Source organism: Syngnathus leptorhynchus, chromosome 11 (genome assembly GCF_054491065.1).
Source record: "Syngnathus leptorhynchus isolate UIUO chromosome 11, UIUO_Slep, whole genome shotgun sequence".
Lineage (NCBI taxonomy): Eukaryota > Metazoa > Chordata > Actinopteri > Syngnathiformes > Syngnathidae > Syngnathus > Syngnathus leptorhynchus.
The window spans coordinates 1,856,236-1,876,163 of NC_141205.1; the positions used below are offsets into that span (position 1 = coordinate 1,856,236).

The 19,928-nt window shown below is 42.6% G+C and overlaps 2 protein-coding genes across 6 annotated transcripts in view; both read left to right on the forward strand.

Annotated features, from left to right (window-relative positions):
• Positions 1-12,697, forward strand: part of magi3b (membrane associated guanylate kinase, WW and PDZ domain containing 3b) — a 70,916-nt gene extending 58,219 nt beyond the window's left edge. For 2 of the 4 annotated variants that reach the window (XM_085923529.1, XM_085923530.1), the window contains 13 exons: positions 689-880; positions 1,581-2,207; positions 3,708-3,739; positions 4,559-4,727; positions 4,796-4,890; positions 5,020-5,227; positions 5,316-5,498; positions 5,594-5,779; positions 6,023-6,119; positions 6,600-6,702; positions 6,982-7,119; positions 7,772-7,910; positions 9,570-12,697. In XM_085923529.1, coding sequence (XP_085779655.1) covers positions 689-880; positions 1,581-2,207; positions 3,708-3,739; positions 4,559-4,727; positions 4,796-4,890; positions 5,020-5,227; positions 5,316-5,498; positions 5,594-5,779; positions 6,023-6,119; positions 6,600-6,702; positions 6,982-7,119; positions 7,772-7,910; positions 9,570-10,261 — 2,861 coding nt within the window. In that variant the 3' untranslated portion in view covers positions 10,262-12,697. Of the gene's footprint in view, positions 1-688; positions 881-1,580; positions 2,208-3,707; positions 3,740-4,558; positions 4,728-4,795; positions 4,891-5,019; positions 5,228-5,315; positions 5,499-5,593; positions 5,780-6,022; positions 6,120-6,599; positions 6,703-6,981; positions 7,120-7,771; positions 7,915-8,733; positions 8,827-9,569 lie in introns of those variants that run through there. The other 2 variants (XM_085923531.1, XM_085923532.1) reach the window with 2 other exon arrangements.
• Positions 12,698-14,804: 2,107 nt separating this feature from the next.
• LOC147048763 (zona pellucida sperm-binding protein 3 receptor) lies at positions 14,805-19,472 on the forward strand. 2 transcript variants are annotated; one of them, XM_085924274.1, is made up of 12 exons: positions 14,805-14,974; positions 16,032-16,217; positions 16,707-16,806; positions 17,337-17,407; positions 17,492-17,674; positions 17,908-18,000; positions 18,104-18,184; positions 18,322-18,360; positions 18,438-18,479; positions 18,547-18,598; positions 18,996-19,073; positions 19,173-19,472. In XM_085924274.1, exons 1-11 carry the CDS (start codon positions 14,857-14,859, stop codon positions 19,051-19,053), a joined length of 1,023 nt encoding a protein of 340 aa, XP_085780400.1. In that variant the 5' UTR covers positions 14,805-14,856; the 3' UTR covers positions 19,054-19,073; positions 19,173-19,472. The 2 variants fall into 2 exon arrangements, with proteins under 2 accessions (XP_085780400.1, XP_085780401.1); XM_085924275.1 differs by lacking the exon at positions 18,104-18,184.
• Positions 19,473-19,928: the final 456 nt, after the last annotated feature.

A 19,928-nucleotide genomic window follows, 5' to 3' on the forward strand; every position in this document is an offset into this window, starting at 1 on the left:
TTTGGATATATTAGCAGCCCTACCATATATATATTTGCAGAAATAATATTCCAGTTGTTTTATCTTCCTCCTATTCATAACTCTACCGTTGTGTCAAGTGTGTACATTCCCAATTCCACCTTGTCCTTCTGCATTTCAGTCAGACAGTCAAATTGTCATTTACACAGAGGAAGAAGCGCAACAAATCCTCGCCGAGTTTATCAAGCAATTTGAATGTGATTATGCAAATGAACGTGGCTCGATCCACGCGGCAACGGCATGTGGACATCTGGAGTCCACGGCGGCTGTGATAAAGCGCCCTCCCTCGCTGGCTGCCGCGCACGTCGGCGCTGGATGTTTTGAACTGCTCAACCATTTGATAGAATGAGAACGCTCGCATTTAAATTCCTCGCACACTGCTCACAAACGTACAGCGCTCGGAAAAACTCAAAGGACGCCAGGAAGGTATTTCAGTGTATTTTGGTCAATTTGGGTTTAAATGCTAGTGATGCCCAGTTTGTTTATAAATTCTTTACAATCTATATAATTGTTTATCATTTATTGTTATTTATTATTATTGGTTTATGTTTTAATTATTTTCATTTCTTTGGGCTATTCAATAACAAATTCAATTGGGCCCAATTTTCAAAACAAGAAATGAAGTGCAGAACACCAAGAGGAAGTCAGGAATTCCGATGTGTGTCTGCAGGAAAGAGCGGCGTGCCTGGCTTCACCGCAGACCCCAACCAGCTGAAAGGCGACATGTACCGCACGGCGCTGAAGAAGAGCTCACAGGGCTTCGGCTTCACCATCATCGGGGGTGACCGCACCGACGAGTTTCTGCAAGTGAAAAATGTCTTCAGTGACGGTCCTGCCGCCCAAGACAACAAAATGGCATCTGGTGAGGAATACAAAAGCCTCTCAAGAGTCCAGAACAGAAATGAAATCACTTTGGAATATGTACACTACAATAAGAATACACACTGGAAGGAATTATCAAGAAATTAAAGTTTTGTGCTATCATTGGCTACGATAGCACAAAACTTTAAGACCTGTGTGAAAAATAAATGCAAAAAAGATGTATAGGGAGATAAGATAATTAATTAAAAAAAAAGCCAATTAGAAGAGCTGAAATTTATACGGGGTTAATCAGAGGCATTTTAATTGGTGGCAGATGTTCGCTGACTCCAATTTAGCATCCTTTTCAATCCATTGGGACCGGGTTATTCTGTGTTCATCTGGATCCCACTTGTACAACCACCATATATATGTTTATAAATATATATATGCTTCAAGCATCAGACGCTGCACCCTTTCAAACACTACATTTTCTGCTCTTTCAATAGATTGTTGATCAACAATAATACAAGACGCCTTCCAATATTGCTAACTGGGACATGGTCAAAAGCATTAAGCTAACACTGTGTAATACTTCTTCTTCTGACCTTGACATTCATTGCCTTGTCTGAGATGAGATGAAGGGAACTGTCTCTGTGTTATCAGCAAAGAAGATTGACGATCCAGCCTCAGACTATTTCAGAGGGAAGGTTTCGGTGACAGTGAAAGGAACGTGGCTTGATTTCACTCTTCCTACATTTTAGGTGATGTGATCGTGGAGATTAATGGATTGTGCGTTCTGGGGAAGACCCATCCGGAGGTGGTGCAGATGTTCCAGTCCATTTCCGTCAACCAGTACGTGGACATGGTCCTCTGTCGTGGCTATGCACTTCCCCCGGACGTGGATCTGGACGGCGACGAGCCTCTGGCGCCGCCGCCCCCTCCAGCCAACCAAGCCTTGCACGGCGGTGAGGTGGTGACGGCCGTGCCGCTCATCAACGGGCAGCCGCTTTTGGTCAAAGGCGACGTCCTACACGGCTCCTCCCAGGAGCTCCACTATGTCACCACCGACTCCAGCGGGCGGCCGGTCGTCGCCGCCTTGCCCAACGGAAGGCAGGGTGACCCGGCCACTGGGATGCTGCAGCCGGAGTTGGTGAGCGTGCCGCTGATCAAGGGACCGGGCGGATTTGGCTTCGCTATCGCCGACTGCCCGCTGGGCCAGAAGGTGAAGATGATTTTGGACGCCCAGTGGTGCCGTGGCCTTCAGAAAGGGGACGTCATCAAGGAGATCAACAGGGAGAATGTGCAAACTCTGAGCCACGCGCAAGTGGTAGACATCCTCAAAGACTTTCCTGTGGGGAGTGAGGTCAACGTGCTCGTGCTGCGTGGAGGTAGGGTGTCCATTTTGCAGCTATTCTTGCCAATTGATGGGGGTCATAAGGGATCTAGTCCAACTCCTGACTGAGTCCTCAGTTTTTGACGGTCCCCAAAAATGAGATTTTGGGTTTACAAACAGAAGGGCATCTGGGTACATCTCTAAGGTGGTTCTACAATGTACGTTGAGTCCTGCAGAACCCCGCCACCTCCTCCCCCAAGGCGTGATGCTGTGGTACAACTCGGAGTGAGCGGGAATTACATAAGCGTGGAGATGGGCTTTGTTCCAAGAGTGAGTGTGGGAGAGGGAGGAGTCTCTTTGCGCATCCGTCATTTCCAAGAGCTGCGGGGATTCTCTGCGTGAGTTGATGAACCCCCCCCCCTTTTTTTTTTCACTGGATTGGCTTTGATCAAAAGCAATGGACCATTGGCAGTGTTGGAGGGGTCTTTAAAAAGCCTCAGTAAACCGTGGAGCTCTCCAGTGGCAAATTTGGAAATAGGTCAGAACGTGTTCTGGACCTAGTTTTTCCTTCCACGTTTCTGAATAATTCAAACCATTCCAACATCCGAATTTTCCCAGAATTAAGTTTATGTAGGAAACATTTTTTTTTACTTTCCAAAAATGTCAACTTTTTCTACTATTAAATATTTAACTCATCAGTCCACGATTAAACCCATTCTAATTTGAGGTCGTTTGGCCTATTCAGGACTCAAATCGAACCGTTGGATCATGTTTGGAAAATTCCAACACTTTCACAAAATAGTTCCCAAATTAAAAGGGTTAGCACATCTTTATTGGCTGATTCAAACCATTCCTGATATTTGACATCATTGCTTCCTTTCACATTTCTCACTGAGTAAAGTCTCACATCTTATGGTTCAGCAATTCAGTTACTGTCATCACACAGAATTTTGTTTCAGCATCATCTGGAATTGAAATCATTAAAAGTGCCATTACCCCCAAAATGTAGCATGTTGCAAACCCAGGCCCGCCTAGCTCAGCAGTTTTTGATAGATTCCCAGCTCCACAAACTACCACTCACTCTGTCCGCTTCCAGCCATACTCCAGCACTTTCCTTCCATCAGGCTCCATTAACCCCTCATCACGCCAAGCGTTAGTCCAGCACCGCGAGGTCCCCGAGGCTCCCGAGGACTGTTTGTTAATCGAGTTAATGCAGTAAGTGGGGTCGGTGGGGGGACGCATCAGCAGGGGGTGTTTTAGAGATGATCTGCAGGGAACAATCTGAATGCTTGAGATAGAGCGAGCCAGCGTACAGTGGGGGGCGTTAAGGGAAATTATAATACGCAAGCTTGTAATGCGCTCAGCCGTCTTGTTAGCAGCCCTGCTCGGACCGTGTTGTCGTTTGCGTGTACGAGCGGGGGCCCCGCTCCCTGGCCACCTTTAATCACATGCATGTACAATCCATCATTAATAGAGCAAGAGCAGCTTTTTCATTTCCGCCCGGGGAGGCAGTGCCATCTCGCGGTTTGACACATTTCTCTTTCTCTCTTCGTAGGTCAAACGTCACCCGTGAAGAGTCTCAAGCCTGTGAGTAGACGCACGTTTTTTTTGTTCCCAGCACTGGGTTTAATTTCCAAGGCCATTGTTGCTCCCTTTAACCGCTAAGCCCTCCGTGACGCCAAATTAAATGATGGAAATGAGAATGTTGATTATGATTCTGAGGTCCTCCTTTTGTTTTGCCCTGGAAAAGTCTTAGGTAATTGCTTCCTTTCACCATTTGGGGAGGATCATTGTTTGAGGATTGACATGCTTATTAAGCTTGGATGAGCCCACCTTTGGTTTGGGTGCTGTTATTAATACAACACCACTTTGGAAGATGGCCCTTTTAGAATGAGGAGGCGAGTCAAATCTTTAGGGAAATTACAATCCTGCAGCTTAGAGCCCCAATTGCAGCACAGTGAAAAATGGCCTTTATTTTTTACTCTTTCTATTACCACAGTGGAACTGGCAAAGTGAAACATAATTGTTTTTTTTTATTGTGTGTAGTTCAACAAAACAAAACAAAAGTCCCACAAGTGACGTCATAATGAACCATCTAACATTGTCACCATCATAAAACTTTGCTTGACTGTCAAGGCAATTGTTAAACCACCTAAAACTTGGATTTGGATGGAAGAAAAGTCAAAGAAACTGCTCATCATTTGAAGATTAGATCCCAGAGGTGTTTAAAGGCCAATACTGTCATCTAATGGCACCCAAAAGTCTATTTCAATTTATTTTAGAGGTGAATGCTGTCTTGTGATTGACGAGTGACCAGTTTAGGGTGAACCCTGCCTCTCGTTTAAAGTCCGTTGAGTGATATGGAAAATAAATGGACGGGGAATTTAACCATGTTAATCCACGCAGAGGCAAGACATGACGGCCAGCACGGAGACATTGAACGCCATCGGCGATTCGGCTCCCCAGGCGCTGCCTTACCACTTCAACACGAGCACCCTGCGCGCCGCCAACGACTCACCCAAACGAGATGCCACCGAGTTGTACCTGAAATCCAAAGCCCTGCTGGACAGCAGACGTAAGCACATCAACGCCTTCACGGGTTACGCGTAAAACAATAACCTTTGACTTGTTTATCTTCCGCAGAGCCTCACACCAAAGATATTGATGTGTTCCTCAAGAGGGATATTGAGACGGGCTTTGGCTTTCGTGTTCTGGGTGGAGAAGGTCCTCAGCAGCCAGTAAGTTTACCGTCACAGTTGAATGAAGCTTACCTAGTTCTGTTGGCAAAATAATACGGAGTAGTAAAATCAACTCATCGTATCAATGGCTACTATCTACTAGGTTGAAAGGTACTAACCCCCCTTCAGAACGTGTTCCCCCAGGTGTACATCGGGGCCATTGTGCCCAATGGCGCCGCGGAAAAGGACGGCCGCCTTCGAGCCGGGGACGAGCTCATCGGCATTGACGGCGTGATTGTGAAGGGCCGCTCGCACAAGCAGGTGTTGGACCTCATGACAAACGCTGCCCGTAACGGTCAAGTCATGCTGACCGTGCGCAGGAAGGTCATCTATCGAGGCGAGCGCTACAACTAAAAATAAGATTTAATTTGTCAAAAATGCGCTCATGTCTTCGGGAATGACTCTTTTGAATCGTATCACGGCAGACGTGACAGATGAGGAGGTTCAGGAGATGACGCAGACGCTGGTCAACGGCTCCCCCAAATTACCTCGGTTGCCCATGCCCAGCGCCCTGGATCACGAGTCCTTCGACATCACGCTGCACCGCAAAGACTCTGAGGGCTTTGGATTCGTCATCCTCACATCCAAGAGCAGACCACCATACGGAGGTGAGATAGTCAGCCGTTCTCCAGTGAAACATCTGCGCCAATCCATCCATCCGTCCGTCAGTCCACCATCTGACATCTGATTGTTCACCCTTCAGTGATCCCTCACAAGATTGGCCGCATCATCGAAGGCAGCCCGACGGACCGCTGCGGCCTGCTCCACGTGGGCGACCGCATCTCGGCTGTCAACGGTCGCTCCATCCTGGAGCTCTCGCACAACGACATCGTCCAACTGATCAAGGACGCCGGCAACGTGGTGACACTCACTGTGGTGCCCGAGGATGGTGGGTTTGCTTTGTTTTTGTTGTTAACTTTGGGCTGAAGGTCCTCACGCAAGCAAGAGAAGTGGCTATAAATATTTTAGCATCTACATTAAAAATGTAGGTTTTTCGTGGAGGAGTGCAAAAGGGTTGAGTGAATTCAAACATTATTAGATCTCCGTGGTGCCCTGATAGTCAATTGTGTCTTCTTTGAGTATAAAATACTTATGATAATGCTACTCACTGTTGGAATTCCAAATCCTTTAGAGTACAAGGGTCCTCCTTCTGGTGCCAGCTCCGCTCGACAGAGCCCGGCTCTCCAGCATCGAGCTATCGGACAACGCTCGGCTCTACAGGATGAACGGTGAGGAATTTTCCTAAGAAATGTCATTTGCACTTTGGCTTTTTCTTTGTGTCCACCTTTTGTGAGGAAAATGATGACAGTAGAACAGAAGTTAAAAAAACAAGCCTAAATGCACAATAAGTAACATGAATACATGATCTAAGATTCCCAAACATGTACAAAAGATGTTTCCAAACAAATGTATCATAAACTTAATTGGGATTACAAAAATGCAAATTTCAAACCACCCGATACATCATCCATGCCGCTTTGGTCCACTGAGCCTCAAGCATTGCATTTGTTTTTCTTTCACTTTGCATAATGGATCGAGCAGTGTTTTGCCTGCAGCATAGTGCTTGTACACCAGCGTCTCCAACTGACAAGGTGTGTGTGTGTGTGTGTGTGTGTGTGTGTGTGTGTGTGTGTGTGTGTGTGTGTGTGTGTGTGTGTGTGTGTGTGTGTGTGTGTGTGTGTGTGTGTGTGTGTGTGTGTGTGTGACAGCTATAACTTGGACATGGAGGACAAACGAGATGGCGTTTCTTGGTCTGAACACAAGAATATCCCAGTGGAGCAGGGGGCTCTGTGTGTGACAGGACCCAACCAGGTGACAATAATCCTTACATCTCATTTTCCTTCCTATTCTGAAGCCTTTAAAACTGGCCATATTTGGCAAATCATCTGTGTCGCTCTAATTATTACCACAATTGATTTGAAATGAACAAGAGGAATTCCAACAATTTTCAAAATTTGTCTCCCGCTTTTTCTGAGACCCAAATGAATGTGACACATGTCTGCTCAGCTGTTGTCATGGCTGCCAATGGAACAGGTTCGCTTGTATTCATGAATCTTTTCGTTATGGTAACATTCTGATGATGCTGCATAGGGCTGTCTGACTGTCGAGTTGGACAGGAGCCCCAGAGGCTTCGGCTTTAGCCTGCGAGGGGGAACCGAGTACAACATGGGTCTGTACATCTTGAGACTGGCTGAGGATGGCCCCGCCCTGCTGGACGGAAGGATCCACGTGAGTGGCCAAAGCGTTATTTCTCAATAAACCGTCAGCATAGAAAGCCGGTTGTTCATTCCATATGTTGACCCCCTCTCGAAAGCGCTTCATGAACTAATAGCATCCGGAGGTCATTATCATTTTGTTTCAAGCTGGAATGAGAAAGAGAACAGAAGCTCCTTACGGGGAATGCATCTTGTGCGGGCTGCGGGCATGCACGCCAACGTCAGTCGTGATTAGGAAACGACGGATGGACATGCGTCCAGTGTCGTCTCCAATAATAGAGGCTCCCTCCAGGCTCTTGCAGACTCTGTGTGCGCACTGTAAATGAGTGCTTTTCAAAATAAGTGTGTCCGCAAGCTTTAACCTGGGGTCAGCAACGTAATTGATAATAAATTGAACTGGTGCCTTGACTAACAAATGTAATTAGTTCTGAGACCACACTTGTTAATTATCTTATTCACACAATAATTCCCCATTGAAATGGCATGAAAAGTCATAACAGCAATGCCTTGTTTATTATGGGGGTGCCGTTCCGGATCACCCCTACAGCAGATGAAATCCTCCAAGTAGCAGCCAAAGTAGTTATTTTATTATTTATGTATTATTTTCACAATGAGCTGAACTTGTGACCCTGCTGCAAAACTTACCGTGTGTGTCGCTCGGGAAGGTCGGAGACGAGATTGTGGAGATCAATGGCGAGCCGGCCCGAGGCATTTCGCACACGCGTGCCATCGAGCTGATCCAAGCAGGAGGAAGCAAAGTGGCGCTGCTGCTCCGACCCGGCGCTGGCTTGACTCAAGATGGCAGTAAGTGCGAATATCAATATGCCAATATTACATATATGAGGCTATTTTATTCTCATTTTTTAATTTTCTTTTTAAAATAGTTGCTAATTACAAACAGTAGTATTGCTAAAATGATAGACCTAAGGTCCATGCACTTAATGCACATTAGAAAGTAAATAACGACATACAAATATGTTACTTTATAATGTACTGACACTTTAAGTTCATACATTTCAATTTCCTTGATGTCTGTCATGTTTTAATTCTATTTCTCATTTTTATATTAAATTTTTTTACATTTTTGGAATCAGTTTTTAAATATAATTTTTTTTATAATTTATGATTAATAATTTTGAGTACTTCAAATATTTTTGGGATAATTTTCAACAAGTAAACAAGTATCCTATCATTTCGAGTGATGTGCTTTGGGAGGTGCTGCCGTTTTGGTTAGCAGCAGTGTTCAAATATGTTCAGGAGTTATCTTGTAGATTTGTGTGATGGAGGTGTTTGAATGTCAATTGGGTGCACAGCTTTTTGCAATTATCGTAAAAATGCGACTTTTTTTCAAGATTTGTTCCGTAATTGAAATTCATATGTTATTGCCAGATTGATTTCATTTGTGCAAGCAGGTGGGCTGCTTGTGTTTTCCAAATGAGCCTTTTTATGAGCGCCGCTGCATCTCTAATTTTACCCCAGCCTCCACCTACCTTCTTGTTTCCTTAATGATGTGATGCTCATTCTTGGGACACCACGTGTACTTACTTATGGTGGTTTACGCATTCAGTTACTAACCATCTGCTTCCTGCTGGGTCTTCTTCATCTCTCCCCTTTTTTTGTCATGCAGGTAGCGCAGGTTCTTCTACTGTATGCTACTACACCGAGCACCAACACTAACATCCTCACATTCCTCTTCCCGGTCTCTACTCTTTCTACCTTGGTAATAGCTACTTCCATTTTCTTGTTTAGATTATTTTTAACGGCGTGGAACAGATGTGATCACACACCACTCATAAAGGGTTAGGGATATTTGGCTCTGGGGAAATTTCAGGGTGAACCTAAATTGCACTATAGGTTAAATTGATTTGACTTTTTTTGCACAACTTGCTGTTCTCTTTCAAAGAGCTAAATGGCAGCATTCCCAGAATATGTGATTTATACTTTATACTGGAGGATGTGCTGTAGATTCACCCGCAAAAGTTAAAAATCACATTATATTTTTTGGTTTCTCCCTCCAAAATGATTCAAACACATTATTATTATGATTAAAACATGTTCCTTAGTGCCTTTTGTTTCGCTTGCACACTTCTCCAAATAAGGTGCCGACCGTGCTTGCTTCAAGGGCTCTTCTTATCACTGTAAAACTGACACACAACATTTTCCACATTTCATATTTCAACTAAACATTTTTATTTAATTCATTAATTATTTTAATAATTGAGTTCTAATAACTCATATTTCAACAGACCTCATAGAACAATAGCAGATAGCTTACTATGAATAAATAAGTAAATAGAGCAAATAAATAAGTGAATAATTAATAGAGCAAATAAATAAACAATAATTCTGGGCTATATCAAAAATGATTGACAATACAACGGGGCAGTTTATTTGAGATTTATCTTGAAATTTCACTCAAAAGATCAGCCACAACTTTAATGACAAGTCTGTCGTTTTCTGCAGGTCAAAAACACATTTCTCCCTCCAGCGCCACCAGAGAGGTGTTTTTTTCGGACACATCACCCTTGTCCTCTCCATACCTCACCGGGGCTTCCACCCTCGTGTCCATTCCTTACTCCGGCGGTCCAAAGCACCGGCGGAGTGGCATATCCTCGTCGCGAGGACTGCGGACTTTGAGCTCGGTGGCAGAGCGGGACGAATGGCGGGACGCCGAGGCCGAGACCGCGCCCATGATGCCGGGAAAGATGACGAAAGCAGGGGAAACTTTATTCCAATCCAAAGACGAGCCTCGCGGGGCCAGACGGACTCAGAGCCGCGCGCACGTAGCAAATCACAGCGAGAACAGGGCCGCTCGGACACGGTCGGCCAGTTTCGGGGAAAGGGCTCGGCCTATTCGCAGACACAAAGAATCAAGGAGCAGCGACAGCAAAGTCTCTCTGAGATCAGGACCGAGCCTCGACACGGCCACACAATCCGACGTCTGCAGAGCAAACCGACACTCCATCCACGGAGACATCAACGGGAGGCAGAGCGCAGAGGACTGGAAGAGATGTTCAAGCCAGGTGGAACCCATGACCTCCAGGACTCCTAGGAGCCCTGCCAGGGCCCCGCCCATTAGCCCTGGCGAATGGAAAGTTCCCAGCCAAGCAAGAATCCTCTCCCAGGCTGAGGTCCTGAAACACCCTTTTTGGTAGGATAACGTGACGTCCTGGGCCGAGTCTTCTGTTCTGAGCGCTTCCAGAAAGAGTGCTACACTTTTATAACCCTTTGCTTGTCTATTTGGGGAGTGAAGGTGCACTGGTGGCATGTAGCAGCATCTATCTAACCCCCTATCGCCGCCCTGCCTCGACTCGCTGCTCTCGGTTAGGCAGAAGGTCTCGCCGTGTGATTTTGTGCCAATCGCATCCATCCACCCCATTATGCAAGGCAAGGAGGGGAAGTTCACTGAGGAATATTTTTCTCTCTGGCATGCAGTCCATCCTTCTTCATCATCCCGCATTCAACTCCAGACTGTTCACTCTCTTCCTTAAGCATCCTTCAAATGACCAGAAACTTGTGCTTTTTGACATTGCTTTACTGAGCGTACAGAACAACAGCAATGATAAGAATTGACTCTCGGGGGGGGTGCTCGGTTTACGACAAGGTTCCTTTCCTATGACCTGAAATTACAGTAAGACCATCTCAAGTGCGGCTCCGCTTCAAAAGCAGCATTATGTTTCCAATTCAAATATAAAAAGTTTATGAAATAGAAACAACTCTTATTTTTCCCCGTTTAGAATCAAATCCAGAATAGTTCAAAACCGGAATCGTCCAAATTTAAACCTTGCCCAATCCGAGCGCGAGTTCTCAGATCATATACTTCCGCTTCGTAACCCGAAAATGTTGGGCCCGTCGTAAACCGAGGACTCCCTTTCTATGTACATGTACCCATTCCATGTTTTTAAGAGCGTCATTTCGGTATCGTGCCGTGTTCTCCCGCTTGGGGATCTGTACGTCATGACACTTAGAGGTGACGCGTAAACCGCCAATGTCTGCAGTCGCTTGTGAATTGTAATATAGATATATATATATATATATATACATACATATATATATATATATATATATATGAATGTTATGTCATGTTTTGCAGGAAATATCTACTAAAGTCAACCGCACTGCGTTTGTCCCCACCTGTAGCATAACAGATTGATGATATTTAACCCTGTGTGATTTGTCGCCAAATGTTACGTGTTAAGGCCGAGACGGCAATTTATATAAGAACTTGTGGGTCATGTCGCTGCCTACTGAGGAGAGGAGAGGAGAGGAGAGAAAAGAAAAGAAAAGAAAAGAAAAGAAAAGACAAGCTGCTTTCTGACTTTTTGTCACTGACGCCTGGTCTCTGACGCAACTTATGGCTTTACTGTGGACACTTGCTTTGTCTTTACTTTATGCTGTAAAGTGTACAAAACCTTAGTTGACAGATTTTTTTTAGGCCACGTAAAAAACAAATGGATCTTCAAGATAGGTTAAGCTTTTGTCCGCTTTTGGTTTTATTCCCAAATCATCTGTCTCTCTCTCTCTCTCTCTCTCTCTCTCTCTCTCTCTCTCTCTCTCTCTCTCTCTCTCTCTCTCTCTCTCCCCCCCCCCCCTCTCTCTCTCTCTACCCCCCTCTCTCGCACAACCAATAACTAGAATCTAATATTCTGCCCTGTCTATGTTCTAAACATAAAGCACAATTCTGGTTTCTGCAAAATTTAGACTTTCTCAATGAGAAGATTCTAAAGCGTGTGCAATAGCTCTAAAGTCTATACATGATATTAAATATACTATATTCAGAATTGTAACTTTCTGAAGGCTCACGTAAATGCATCCCTCCATCATCTGACAGAAATGGTCGGAAATAAAGCTGAAGTGTTAATTAGGTGTTTAAAATGTTTTATGGTAAAAAGAAGAAGAAAAATAGTTATTGTTGAAAAAAAATCTCATGCTTTAGTATTCTGTGCTGACCTTTCATCTAAATTATGACTTCATGAATAACAAAGTCAGAATACTTTTTAGATGTTTTATTTTTATATTATTTATTCGGAGAACCTTTGACTTTGAAGTCAGTCTTTTAAGTGTCATTTTTGCCTTGTGTTTTTGTTGAACTGACTCCACGCTGAGTTTGAAGAAGTATTCAGGTGAGCTCAGGGAACATAGCGTTGTAGCAAACAGAAGATCATGCGGCGTCAAAACTGTCAATCGGGAGTTTTTGTGCAATATAGTGAGCGAGGGCGGTTCAACCAGAAAACACAATACTTTTTTTGTTATACGTCCGCTTATTTGAGCTTTTTATTCTCCTCATCCTTGTATCATGCTGTGGCCTTGCATCGCTTTCGTAGGAAAAAAATAAATAAATATGTGTGCTTCTCTTCTACATGGCGTAGGAAACATAGATATGTAAATGTTTGTACATTGTACAGCACCTTTCTAAATATTCGCTCGGCATTCTTTTGGGTGGGGGTGGGTAGATAAATAAAATAGAGGTCTATTCATGAAAATGCCCCATTATTTTTTTATATACATAAAAAAGGAAGAACATATTTAAAAATGGATTGAAAAAGAATCTTGACGTGGTGTTATGTTCATGCACCACTGAATAATAAAGTTTTCTGGAAACATCCTTAAGACTGCACTAGATTGTATCCATGAAACAAAACAAAAATTCAGCAGTGCACGCTCTCGTTACCGGGTCTCGTGTTGTCATGGTAACAGATTTTTTTTTTCAAACTCAGATGTGGGAGTGATATTTTCCCCACAAATCAAATCAGCTCAAATATTTTCACTCTTCTGTGTAATTCCAGTAATCCAATGTTCTAAATAATTAGGACTGCTATGGAATTGTTTGCAAAATCTTTCAGGTGAAAAAGAACAATTACAATTTCCCAATTGGATGCGCGTGCCAAGTCTGCATCAGTTAAAAAAAAAAGTGTGCAATCCAACTGGCTCGAATTATTATATATTTCTTGTGAATGAGCATCATTATGTTTACACACACACACAGTTTTCCATCCTGCTCATGCTGTTTTTATGTTTTTGTAATTCATCCTTATCACCACAAGGTGGTAGTGCCTCACCAGGTCTCTGTTTGTTTACGTCTGAGGATTAGTTAGGTCACACAATTTTCCCCAGGAAAGTCAGATAGATGCCCTTTCCTTTCTAGTGGTGTGAGTGATGGGAATACCTGGCAACAGGAAATGAGGTGACATGTTTGACCTGCAAAACAGAACGTACGTGGGAGTGTCTGTATACATCACAGCCTTGGAATGCTTCCAAACAGGAGAACTATGCGGCATGGAATGTTTATCCTGCAGCACGCACTTTTTTTCTTTCAGGCCAAAACTGATAAAAAGAAAAAAAAATATCACAATTTACCTCGGAAATGAAGCCCTAGTCAAAGTTGGAAGAATTGTGAACAACAACAAAAAACACTTAAATGAATGTTTATGTTTTTAATTTGTTGTCATTTAGCTTTGTTTTACTCAAGTTGGAATCTATTCTCAATTGCCTTACCGGGATAAATAAGGGTTAAAAAAAGGATTATTGATTATTTATTAGGGTCTCCTAGACAAATGATTGGCTTCGCTGGATGTATCAAACATGTAATATGGCTGGGAATCCTGGGAAAAGTCAGATCTTCTCTGCGCTGATCCATTATTTGGAGTCAATTTCGATGTATACCCCAAAATAACACCAAAGCTGCAATCAAGATGTTGCCAGAGGAGACACCACATGTTGCTGGAGGACCAGTGTCAACAAGACCAGACGTGGATGGAAGGAACACTCCCTTTGAAATTGACTTTAGAAAGACTTTGGCAATGAGGCACGTCACAACACCCTTTTGTTGCTGACAGTTGTGGAATGTATCCATGACGATAACCCCAACTTGCTACGTCACGACAACAGTCATCATCCTTTCAGACGTTTTTTGATCCGTCAATAATGTTTTCTTTCATGGAACTTAATAGAATAAATTAAAGTCAGATGGCCTGCCACCCTCGTGAAGTTGGATAGATGGAAAAAAAAAAAGGGCTTCCCTCATTATTCAGAGGGAATACCCTTTCTTATTTAGGCCACACCCATTTTTTGGGCGACGCATTTGAAAGAAATAAGGTGGAAGACTGTGAAACTGACAAGAAAATGTATAACGTAACCATAGAAATACATAATAAATTCCCACCCTAAAAATAACATTTAAAAAAAAACAGAGCGAGAGATTATTTCATTTTTTTTGTCCCCAGATGGTTTCATGGTTGAGACAAGAGGAAAGTCAAGTAAAGACTAACTAGAAGCACTTCCTGATGAAGTTTTCCAAAGTAAAACGAGAGGCAAGCTGCCAAGAAAGGAATTTCTATTGGAGGCTGCAACTTTCCCCCAAGTAGGCCATGTTGACACCTCCACATTATGACTGCAAATGAATGCAAAATGACCATTCATAATGTACACCAGAAACAAGGAGGTAAAAGATAGTATTTGTGTTGAAGACAATAAAAAGTAAGATTTACATCAATGTAGTCTGGAAAAATTGGTGAAAAATACAAGAATTGAGGATGGAAATGTTTTATTTGGAATTCCTCATAGAGCTTCTGCTGTTGTTACATTGGTTTTATGTTGAAAGCTTTCTTTTTTCCAGTGCCATTGACGTTAACTTGTTTTTTTTTTTTTTTTTTTTTTAAAGGAACTCCAAAAAGGGGGAGGACCTCGGGATGGAGAAAAAGACGCGTCTCTGTTTGACCGGCAGAACAAGTCAGCGGCAAGAGTGACTGAAATGAAAACATTTGGCATAAAGGTTGCAAACATGGAATTCTTTTTTCTTTTGGGAAGAAGCACGGGCCTCAAGTTCACATCTCTACTCTGCTTCTACTACCTTGTGTGGAGTTCAGAAGGTGAGAACAATAGCTATAAATATTTTTATTGTTATTATTATTGTTAAAATGTACTCATTCAGTCATCTTCTGAACCACATGAGCCTCTCCGAGCAGTATATTGTTCTAATATGTTATATAAATACTGTAAAATATAGGTTTTTTTACCTCAATTTTTTATTTTTTGTTATCCTCAATTACTTTTGATATCCAGGTTTGTAAAATAAAAGCCAATATAAAGAAAGACACATACACCAACCTGTCCAAACTGATGTGCACAAATTGTACACAAAATATAATAAAACCGAGGTACAAAACAGAATAATATTATAATTTTAAAAAGTCTTCTTCAAAGCCCTTTTTGTAATCAAATTGCCCTTCTTCATCTTGCTTTTGAGGACGCTGGTATCATAGACATGGCGATCAAAGTGTGCATGATACCTTTTTTCCCTTTGCTTTTGAAATCTAGCTTGAGAATGGCTGCGCTTGTGAAACCATGTACATATTTATGTTTTGATGGTTCTGTTTTTTTTACTTGTACAGCACTTTGGTTCAATTCAACTTTGTTGTTTGAAATGAGCCATATAAATAAAGTAGCATATTACAGTAAGAGGTCTTTCATATAAGATGAGCTTGAATGTAAACAAAGAAATATATCGCATAGTTTGTCCATCAGGGAGCAACATACGTGTCACAGAGATTGATTGAAATTTCCATCTAGTTGTCTCTCTTGCTTAATTTTACTTTCTCTTTCACTCCCATTCCTGTTCACATTTATTCTATTAATCTGCACATTAGTAGATGAGCAAGATGAAAAGTTTTCCTTTGACTAGTTTTAAGATTCTGGGGTCAGCTATTCTTGTCCTATCTGGTCATTTCTTTTGCTTAGCCTCTCTCCCAAAACGATGATGTGGTTATGTTTGTTCAAAGTTTATTTCTCGGCTCTCACTCACGCTTTTCTTTAAAGAAAAGAATTTTTCTGGCATTCCTGGTATCATTCGCTCCATATTAGCGAGCACGCACCGAGCCTGTATATATATTTCTCCTAGCGTTGACACTTGTTCTGTTTTTCCTCCAGCCAACTGTCCCACACCTCAGAGAGGAGAAAACAGCGTGTTGAGCACCCAGGCTCTCCTGATGAATAAATTTCGGGAAGGTGACAGCGTCACCTTGGAGTGTTGCAACGGCTATGAAAAAGAGTCGGGCTCAGAGGTTATACGTTGCCTGAATGGCAACTGGACTCGAATTGAGCTCATCTGCAAAAGTAAGACGCGATTGGCATTGCAATGTTCTCAAGTACAGATACAGTACAGTTGAAAAAAAATCGGACTCGTAAATCTTTGTAGTGATTTGACTTCTCACTTAAAGATCTAACTACTATTTTCCAGTATCGATCACTTCTATTTAGGGTCGGCTTGATGTTTACGACATTAAAACAATGTGTTCCCATAGATACGTTGCTTTTTGTCCAGCTCAGACAGATAATGTTGGACATTCCAAGCTGGTGTTTTGTAGGAAGGCCCAATAAATTTGCCACGTATCATCCTTGTAGCTGACAACATCCGTTATCTTAAAAGGCCATGAAGAGGGAATATCTTGCTTCGACTAATTTGTTGTCCTCATTGTTAACGCTTCCCCGTTCAAGCTCCTTCATGTCACTGATATTCCTCTTCTATCTGCTTTACAAGTCACTGAGTCCAGTGAACTCATTTTAGTTGATATCATTGTTTTATTGTCCTTTATGGCACACTAGAAATTGACTGCGGTGAGCCTCAACCTCAACCAAACATGATCTTTGACACCAGCACTGGCACCCTCTTTGGCGACACTATCAAAGTCACGTGTGAAAAAGGGTGAGTTGAAGAAAAGTATCTTTCTGTACTCATAGTCATTAGAAAACCTTTCAAGTGAGTGTGTGTGTGTGTGTGTGTGTGTGTGTGTGTGTGTGTGTGTGTGTGTGTGTGTGTGTGTGTGTGTGTGTGTGTGTGTGTGTGTGGTTTTAAGTTTTAACAAGTATAAAGAAAAGTAAACCACAGCCTGATAAAAGTAGTCATCTAACTACTTTTTTCCAATAGTGCCCATCTCCCATTGGCCACACAACAAAAAATAAAAATCTTTACCATCTCTGGTTCCCTTTAAAAAAAAAAAAATGCTGACTGCGCTGAAAGATTTTCCCCAAACATTTTGCTCAAACCACTCTTGGTGGCTGCTTGGTTGTCAAAGTTCTTTTGAAAAACTCCCTTTACAAACTCAAGCTGCCATTAGCGCTCATGCCAACACAAATGCAGAAGGTGTGTTCCTGATTACAGGGAGAGCGGGAACACCAAAACGGAGGAAAATCCTAGGCTAAAGTAACCTTTCCATCACCCTGCTGTTTCCACAGTTATGAGATTAGCGGCTCCAGCTTCAAGCAATGCTACTCGTGGGGCTGGTTTGGAAAATCCAAGTGTCACAGTAAATATTTCCATGCTCTTTTTCTTTGTCAAAATCAGTAGACAGATTTGTGAAGCCCAAAATTGTGTCTGTGCCATCTTTCAGTACGAACGTGCAACGAGCCCGCAGAGGTGAGCAACGGCGAAAACTCCTGGGATTCCCAAGACCGCCCGACGTACGGCCAAGTTATCGTGTATAATTGTGACCAAGGCTACACACTCACCGGCAATGACACCATTCAGTGCGATGAAATGGGCGAATACGATTCTCTGCCTCCTGAATGCAAAAGTAAGGCAAGGCTTTGATCTGCATCTTTAATACAGAATTTGTTGAGTGGGAAGTGACAGTCTAATTCAGATGAATTGAAATTTCTCAAGTCTGCACCTTTATCCAGATCCACACTAAAACTGGTATTTTGTTTTATTTGTATTATTTGTGAGCACCTTTTGTGAGCACAATGTAAAGCTGTTCATTAGAAAACATGCCACAAACTATACGTCAAGTTGCTTTTGTTTTTGCAGACGTTTCAGCATCATTAGGCCCATCGACCACTGCAGCAACAGCTCCCAGAGATATGACTATCAGGGGCACTACAGAAGTCACCACACGGCGAGGTACGCTCACTCACGCACAAATATCTCTCTTTTCCCTGCGCTTGTGGGAGGCACAAAGCCTAAGTAGCTGCTTTAAAAGACACTGTCATGCCTGCGTTTAAAGATGGCGGACACATGTTGATAAGGGGGCTAGCAGAAGGGACGGCAAGTCATGTGACCCCATCGTCGCCACCTTTATATCGAGGTATAGCTTTCATGGTCAGAAAGGCAGCATTGTTGTTATTAGGGTTGATAGATGGAAACCAACCCTGTCAAAATAATAACTCAATCATAAAATGTGCAACTATTCTAATCCTAATGCACTTATTTGACTCTTTGCAGACAAACATGGCGTGGTCACAGATGCCAACAAGGATTATGGTGAGTTATCCATGGCGTGACACGTTTCTTTTTTTGAGTTGAACAGATTATTCATGTGGCCCATGTGTCTTTTTCAGATTATTTACCTGTTATACTCATCGTAGTATGCGTCTCACTAGGTAAGCACTTGATTTACCCACACAAAGTAATGCTAAAACAACATGAATGGATTTGTTTTGTGTTCAGTCGCATGCATAGGGGCGATCTTTCTCCATCGATGTCTTCTCAGAAGGAAAGGGTAGGTCAAATTGGCTTACTACATTGTGTTTAATTCTTTGATGCTTTGGTTAGGGACAATGTAGGGCTGTTGCCATGGATACAGTAGGATCACACAGACAGCAAATCTGACTAACATGAATTATTAAGTGCTTTCCCAGTAATGTACTGAAGCATAAAACAAATGGACTCAGATTGGGACATCTATATAATAATTCACTGGGGATTTTTGTTTGTTGTTGTGCATCAGTGGTGAGAAACTGGAACGCTCGCCTTTTTGTTTAGAAAACAAATCAAATAAAATGATGTGATTATAAAATATTTTTTTTATTTCATGCTGGTACGAGCAAGGTAGCGAGCAAGTGATCTGCTGAGTGAAAGAATGCACGTGATAAGATTGTATTTTTGTGACCTTTTAGCTCGTATGACACCAGGGAAGACCAGAAGTCTGAGTTTCGAATCTTCCAAAACATCTAGAAGTCCCTTTGCACGGAAAGGTACCATAGTCCATCCCCATGCCTGAAAACATGCTCACTATTAATAAACACTGAACCCAAAAAGGAATTCTCAACATTTTTGTTTTGTTATACCTCCAGTTGCAAGAATGCCGATCTACTGGAGAGCATCCGGGAAGTCAGGAAGGACGTGCCAACACACTGGAGCAGTTCCTCTAAAAGGAAGAATAGGGATTTTGGAATTTGATATATAATGCACTTCCATTCAGTTGAGTCCAATGATGAACCACTGGTTAAGCACTTTTATTTTCTCGTTACGTTTGCCACAATATTGTAAATATTCACTGCCGTCTAAGTATTTTTTATTGTATTTTTTTTTATATTGATAACTGGAATAAAAGTCACTAATATGGTTCAAATGTGAAGTATGGAAAGGTTCTTAGCGTGAGAACGTGGGTGTAGACGAGGACTATTACAATGTGGTTCAGTTTGCTGACTGCGGCGGCGGCGGCGGCGGCGGCAGTAGCTGATAAAAGACACAATCAGCTGCATTCTTCGCCTTGGCATGTTTCTGCCCCCTCATTGTGAGGTCCCCCCTTTGCTGGGCTGTGAAGGATAATGTCACATTTCATGGCAAAGAATGCAGATAGCGGGCTACCTACGTTTCGTGCAAAAGAGATTCAAACCCAGCCACCTCTTTCCACTGTGTAGATGATCTACGTTTCAATAGATAACACATTGCATTTTTGAGATGGCCACAATGATCCAAATTCATTTGAAGGACTTTGACCACGTGTTTGTTTACTTTTGCATCGCATTGAACAGATTGTTTCAGGTTTTATCTTGGGTTCCCTTTGATTTTATGTGTCTCTTCTGTTCCATTGGATTTTGTCTCCA